Below are 7,500 nucleotides of genomic sequence, written 5' to 3'. Positions count from 1 at the left end.
CACCCAACTGTGCCCAAGACCCAACCTCCGGGCTGATGATTTTAGGTTGTCCTGAAGAATTTGGAGGTAATCCTCCTTTTTCATTGTCCCATTTACTCTCTATAAAGCCCCAGTTCCACTGGCAGCAAAACAGGCCCAGAGCATAATACTACCACCACCATGCTTGATGGTAGGGATGGTGTTCCTGAGATTAAAGGCCTCACCTTTTCTCCTCCAAACATATTGCTGGGTATTGTGGCCAAACAGCTCAATTTGTGTTTCATCTGACATCACATGGACAGCCATGACATTATGTTCTTTACAAGTGTATTTAAACTTTTGATCGCGACTGTATGTGTATGTGTATATATACCGTATTTTTCGGACTATAAGTCGCAGTTTTTTTTCATAGTTTGGCCGGGGGTGTGACTTATACTCAGGAGCGACCTATGTGTGAAATTATTAACACATTACCGTAAAATATCAAATAATATTATTTAGCTCATTCACGTAAGAGACTAGACGTATAAGATTTCATCGGATTTAGCGGTTTGGAGTGACAGATTGTTTGGTAAACGTATAGCATGTTCTATATCAGGAGTCACCAACGCGGTGCCCGCGGGCACCAGGTCGCCCGTAAGGACCAGATGAGTCGCCCGCTGGCCTGTTCTAAAAATAGCTCAAATAGCAGCACTCATCAGTGAGCTGCCTCTATTTTTTAAATTGTATTTAGTTACTGGTGTGACAGTCCTAACTGTCGTGCGGGTTCTCAGTACCATCCAGGGAAGACATTGTCGTGAGACGGTTTAGACTTCTTTATTATTTCAATCAGTCTTTTGCGTGCTTTTCAGCAGCTGCCTTTTATCTCACGTGAGCACATGAATGGTTTCCTCCCGTCCGCCGTCTGCTTTTCAGCAGCACGTCGCCGTCGTTTGCGTGGCAGCAGAGGATGGTTTCCTCCCGTCCGCCGTCTTTCTCCGTCTCCTCCCTTGATGTTCACGTCTCTCGCCCTTTTATACGGTCCGAGAGGGTGATTGCACTGTCCACAGCTGCGCGCTCCACACACCTTATGCTGATTGCGCCCCACCTTGCCGCCCGCTCGTCCACGCCTCCTCGCCGCCATCTTGGAGCGGGCGCCGTCAGTCCGCCGGCCCCGCCTCCCCACAACTAGCAAGTTGGTCTCGCTTTGCTCGACATTTTTAATTCTAAGAGAGACAAAACTCAAATAGAATTTGAAAATCCAAGAAAATATTTTAAAGACTTGGTCTTCACTTGTTTAAATAAATTCATTAATTTTTTTACTTTGCTTCTTATAACTTTCAGAAAGACAGTTTTAGAGAAAAAATACAACCTTAAAAATTATTTTAGGATTTTTAAACACATATACCTTTTTACCTTTTAAATTCCTTCCTCTTCTTTCCTGACAATTTAAATCAATGTTCAAGTAAATAAAAAAAATTTATTGTAAAGAATAATAAATATTTTAGCTTCTGTTTTTTCGACGAAGAATATTTGTGAAATATTTCTTCAAACTTATTATGATTAAAATTTAAAAAAATTATTCTGGTAAATCTAGAAAATCTGTAGAATTTGAGGCTTTTGACAAAGTTGCAGAAAAGGTACTCTCAGGTCATAAACAGAGTTGGGCAAGGGTTTGAGAAAAGGTTTTGTGACCTGGATCAGCTTGAGCCATGTATATCGTTCATTTCTAATCCTTTCATGAACGTGGACATATCATGCATTGCTGAGCAGTTAAGTGCAACATTCAGCCTGGATGCTGAACAGAATGAAATTGTAACACTGCAAAATGACCTCCACCTTAAAGCCCACCAGGCTGCACCAAACGTTTGGTGCCTTGTTGACACAGATAAGTACAGTGGTGCAGCTATGAAGGTTGCAAGCCTGTTTGGCTCAATTTATCTTTGTGAATCAGCCTTTTCTGACATGAACTTCATCAAGAACAAACACAGAACACGCCTCACTGATGCACATTTGCAAGACTCACTCAGAGTTGCAGTGTCAAGTTACACACCAGAGTACAACACACTAGTTAACAGCATGCAATGCCAGGCTTCCCACTAACTGACAAAGAAACAGATAACAGATTTGGAGTCCAGTTTAAAGTGTCACATGATTTATTTAAAAATTTGAGAGTTGACTTTTGTATTTTACATGAGTTATTATTTGTACAAACATGGTGCAAAGTAATTCATGATTTGTTAAAAAATGTTAGTGGCTAGCTAGTTAAAATGGGATATTGTGATTTCACAAGACTGTCTTAGAAGTGATCATTTGAAAATGTTCAATTTGAAAAATGTGCACTTAGAGAAAATATCAAAATAAAGTGTTGCATATTGATATTTATCTGTTTCTATATATATTTATTGTGAGAAATCATTAAGATGATCAGTGTTCCCACAAAGATAAATATAATTATTTATTAATAATAACATAGAGTTAAAGGTAAGTTGAGCAAATTGGCTATTTCCGGCAATTTATTTAAGTGTGTATCAAAATGGTAGCCCTTCGCATTAATCAGTACTCAAGAAGTAGCTCTTGGTTTCAAAAAGGTTGGTGACCCCTGTTCTATATGTTACAGTTATTTGAATGACTCTTACCATAATATGTTACGTTAACATACCAGGCACGTTCTCAGTTGGTTATTTATGCCTCATATAACGTACACTTATTCAGCCTGTTGTTCAATATTCTTTATTTATTTTAAATTGCCTTTCAAATGTCTATTCTTGGTGTTGGCTTTTATCAAATACATTTCCCCCAAAACTGCGACTTATACTCCAGTGCGACTTATATATGTTTTTTTCCTTCTTTATTATGCATTTTCAGCCGGTGCGACTTATACTCCGAATAATACGGTGTGTATATATATATATATATATATACATATATATATACATATATATATATATATATATATATATATATATATATATATATATATATATATATATATATATATATATATATATATATATATATACATATATATATATATATATACGTTTGTCGTGTTTTTGTGTGTTTCTCAAATTTCACAAATGAAAATGCCAAGAAGTGAAAGAAGGAAGTCTTATCTCAGCGTCACGTTGTCATCGGTGACGTCTTTCTGCCCTCAAACAACACCCGATTTGTTCATCAGCGTTTTAATGTTGCACAACAAAATTATATTAAACTTGAAAAATGAAAATTACGATGAGAGGAGGCCACGTAAAAACACAGAAGATGGCAACATAAAGTACGACAAAATACACAGTCTGTGTACTTTTTGAGTCACTTCTTCCATTACAAGTGTGTGTTTGTGTGTGTGTGTGTGTGTGTGTGTGTGTGTGTGTGTGTGTGTGTGTGTGTGTGTGTGTGTGTGTGTGTGTGTGTGTGTGTGTGTGTGGGTTGGGTGTTATGTAAAACTTTTTTACAACTTTGTTTTTTTTGCATCTTCCATGGCTCTCCATGTTCCACCATAGTGATCTACAGTAAAATACAGTGGCGTAGTAGGCCTAAATATTCATTAAAAACAAGGCAGATTATTTTATTTCACCAGTATATTTAATATTCCTGGCCACTGTACCATTACGCACAGTTTAAACGGTAACACTGTGTTTGAATATTTGATTGGGTGATTCTTTGGCGTACCCCTAGATGGAGCCCACGTACCATTGTTCTATGGTCTCCGTGTCCCAGTAGAACCTTAAAGGTCCAGGGTGTTGTACGATTCCCGATTACCGGTGGTTGGAATTTACCATCAATTGTTCCCATAGGAAGTAATGTAAGTAGACATAGTCTGTTCCAGGGTCCAACTGTGGCCTCGATAAAAGCTTTATTCAGTGATTCCAAGAGCACTCTACTGAGAGACAGCATAAGTGCAATAAAATCGACTCACATCCGAATTGCGATTCTTATTCAACTCCATTCTAAATCGAATCAACTTTTGAAAAATCAATTAAAAGGAAAATTTATAAATGAAAACATTTAAAAACTAATTTAATTTGGAAAACATTTAGGTACTCGACACATGTTAATCGTTAGCATGCTTAGCACGTTAGCATGCTAAGCACGTTAGCATGCTAGCTTTTTGAGGTACTTTTGCAGGGATACACCTCAGAGGCATACATTTTGTCACTTGACACATACTGTTACCGTGCTAAGTGTGTTAGCAGGCTAGCTTTTATAGCTATTTTTGCAGGGATACACCTCAGACGCATACCTTTTGTCACTTGACACATACTGTTATCGTGCTAAGTATGTTAGCATGCTAGCTTTTATAGCTATTTCTGCTGCGATACACCTCAGACTCATACATTTTGTCACTTGACACATACTGTTACCGTGCTAAGTATGTTAGCATGCTAGCTTTTGTAGCTATTTTTGCAGGGATACACCTCAGACTCATACATTTTGTCACTTGACACATACTGTTACCGTGCTAAGTATGTTAGCATGCTAGCTTTTATAGCTATTTTTGCAGCGATACACCTCAGACTCATACATTTTGTCACTTGACACATACTGTTACCGTGCTAAGTATGTTAGCATGCTAGCTTTTATAGCTATTTTTGCAGGGATACGCCTCAGACTCATACATTTTGTCACTTGACACGTACTGTTACCGTGCTAAGTATGTTAGCATGCTAGCTTTTATAGCTATTTTTGCAGGTATACGCCTCAGACTCATACATTTTGTCACTTGACACATACTGTTACCGTGCTAAGTATGTTAGCACGCTAGCTTTTGTAGCTATTTTTGCAGGGATACGCCTCAGACTCATACATTTTGGTACTTGACACATGTTAACTGTTAGCGTGCTGGCTTTTTGAGCTATTTTTTGCAAGGATACACTTCAGACTTATGTTTTTTGGTACTTAACGCATGCTAACTTACCGTGCTAAGTACGTAAGCATGCTAGCTTTTTTAAACAATTTTTGCAGGGATATACGCTATTTATCAGGGACATGTTTTCTTTTTGGCTAGCATGCTACCTGTTAGCGTTTAGGCTTTTTAACATACATAGATAGCATGCTAGCTTTTATAGCTATTTTTGCAGGGATACACCTCAGACTCTTACATTTTGGTACTTGACACATGCTAACCGTTAGTGTTTTAAGTATGTTAGCATGCCATCCCTTTTAAGCTATTTTTGCAGAGATAAGCCTCAGACTCATACATTTTGGTACTTGACACATGTTAACCGTTAGCATGCTAGCTTTTTGAGCTATTTTTTGCAAGGATACACTTCAGACTTATATTTTTTGGTACTTAACGCATGCTAACTTAACGTGCTAAGTACGTTAGCATGCTAGCTTTTAAAAAAAAATATTTGCAGGGGTATACGCTATTTATCAGGGACATGTTTTCTTTTTGGCTAGCATGCTACCTGTTAGCGTTTAGGCTTTTAACATACATAGATAGTATGCTAGCTTTTATAACTATTTTTGCAGGGATACACCTCAGACTCATACATTTTGGTACTTGACATATGCTAACCATTATCGTGCTAAGTATTTTAGCATGTTATTTTTTTTGTTGTTGCTGTTTTTGCAGGGATACACCTTATGCACATACATTTTGGTACTTAACACATGTTAATTTAGCCTGCCGAGCTATGAGGGATACACCTCAGACTCATACTTTTTAGTACTTAACTCATGCTAACTATTACCGTGCTAAGTATGTTAGCATGCAGGCTTTTGTCGCTCCTTTTGCAGATACGCATCCAACAGACATGTTTTAATTTTCGCTATCATGCTAACTGTTAGCACTTAGGTTTTTTAGCATTCAGCTGCGGTTTCTACAGAAATGTGTTTTTTTTTTGCTAATCACATGTAAACTCCACTGCATCCAGGAAGTCTTCACAGTTATGTTACAGCCTTATTCCAAAACAATACATTTGTTTTCGCCCTCAAAATTCACAACACAATACCCCGTAATGACAATGTGAACAGTTTTTTTGCAAATGTATTAAAAATAAAAAACAAAGAAATGCGAATACCGTCCAGATGCGTTTTAAGTCGGCTTATTTCACCGCGCTTTGGTTTTTCTTTGGCTTTTTAAATGTCTGTCTGCACGTGTCCTCATGAATCAAATGCATTAGCGAGCGCTGCGACCATCTGTTGGACGTATGACTCGTCTTTCACACACACAGAAAAACACCGCTCCCGTCAAACACTCCAGCTGTTTGTTCATCCAGTGAGCGAGCTCGCGATCGTGTGTGCGCGTGTGCGTGTGTGTGTGTGTGTGAGTGTGTGTGTGTGTGTGAGGAGGGCGTATGTTTGTGTGCGTCCAAAAAAAAGTGCCTTGTAAAGTGTGAGAGTGTGCGAGACGACGAGGAGAGGTGGACATGCCAAAGTGGATGAGATTTAAAGTGTTCAAGGAGAGCAGCAGAGTGAGTCCCCACTTTGTGTTCTTCTTACCGATCAGACTTATTGACGACTGATTGGCTTTGTCCTTTTCTGACATGGACTTTTTTCTCCGCCTTTAAAGGCGGCAGGGGTGTTGAATGAGTCCGATAGCTTTCTACATTTGCGTTAAAACAGGGAATGAAATCCAATGTTTTGTACGTGAAATAAAGTTGAATCATTGATCAGTTATTGATTATTAACGCGGACCGCAGTGCTGACATTCACGTACTGTAGCGGGTCGTAAAAGTGTGCTTGTGACCGCGTCATGCGTGTGTGTGTGTGCGTGAGGGGTAGATTAATGGTTAAACAGGGCGTGTGTGCGTGTGTTTGTGTGTGCGTGTGTGTGTGTGTACGCCGGGCAGGACAGGCGGAGAGACAGGAAACAAGCCATTAGCCGTCACGGCCAGACGATGAAACCCGACTATCCCGTTTTATTTTTTTTTTACGTCAGGCTTGATTACCGTCGCAATGTTTTTTATTTAGTTTTTTTAATGCACCGCATGGAAAAGTATGCTAACAGTTATTTTTATGACTTTTCTGCAGCTGCGGACGTCTTGCACTACAACAGTAAACACTACAACACATACATGCATATAAAAGGTGCAGATTTATATATATATATATATATATATATATGTATATATATACACACATACATATGTATGTATATATATATATATGTATATATATATATATATATATATATATACATATATATATATATATATATATATATATATATATATATACATATATACATATATACATATATATGTGTGTATAATCTGTTTGTTATTTAGTGCTATTTAGCTAGCATATATATATATATATATATATATATATATATATATATATATATATATATATATATATATATATATATATATATATATATATATATATATATATATATATATATATATATATATATAAATATAGCCTTTACATATATATGTGTACATATTGTATTAACATAGTGGATTTATAATTACTATAATTGTATATTAAGAGTATGTGAAAGTTCGACTCCTTAAAGTTTTGTAATCAGTCAGAAATATCAAGCAGCTAAAATGCGCCAAACATGGATTAGTGTGCAGAGAGTGTTTT

The 7,500-nt window shown here is 37.2% G+C and overlaps 1 protein-coding gene across 2 annotated transcripts in view; it reads left to right on the top strand.

The window, feature by feature from the left end:
- The window catches only part of kalrna (kalirin RhoGEF kinase a), a 282,218-nt gene that overhangs the window by 187,546 nt on the left and 87,172 nt on the right, over positions 1–7,500 (top strand). The window contains exon 1 of one of the 2 annotated variants that reach the window (XM_062061508.1): positions 6,249–6,377. The exons of the other annotated variant lie outside the window; for it this stretch is intronic. Within the exon in view, the coding sequence (XP_061917492.1) occupies positions 6,333–6,377 (45 nt within the window). The 5' untranslated portion in view covers positions 6,249–6,332. Of the gene's footprint in view, positions 1–6,248; positions 6,378–7,500 lie in introns of those variants that run through there. 2 annotated transcript variants of the gene reach the window in all.

This window comes from Entelurus aequoreus, linkage group LG10, assembly GCF_033978785.1.
Source record: "Entelurus aequoreus isolate RoL-2023_Sb linkage group LG10, RoL_Eaeq_v1.1, whole genome shotgun sequence".
Lineage (NCBI taxonomy): Eukaryota > Metazoa > Chordata > Actinopteri > Syngnathiformes > Syngnathidae > Entelurus > Entelurus aequoreus.
This window is presented reverse-complemented; position numbering and strand designations above follow the sequence as displayed.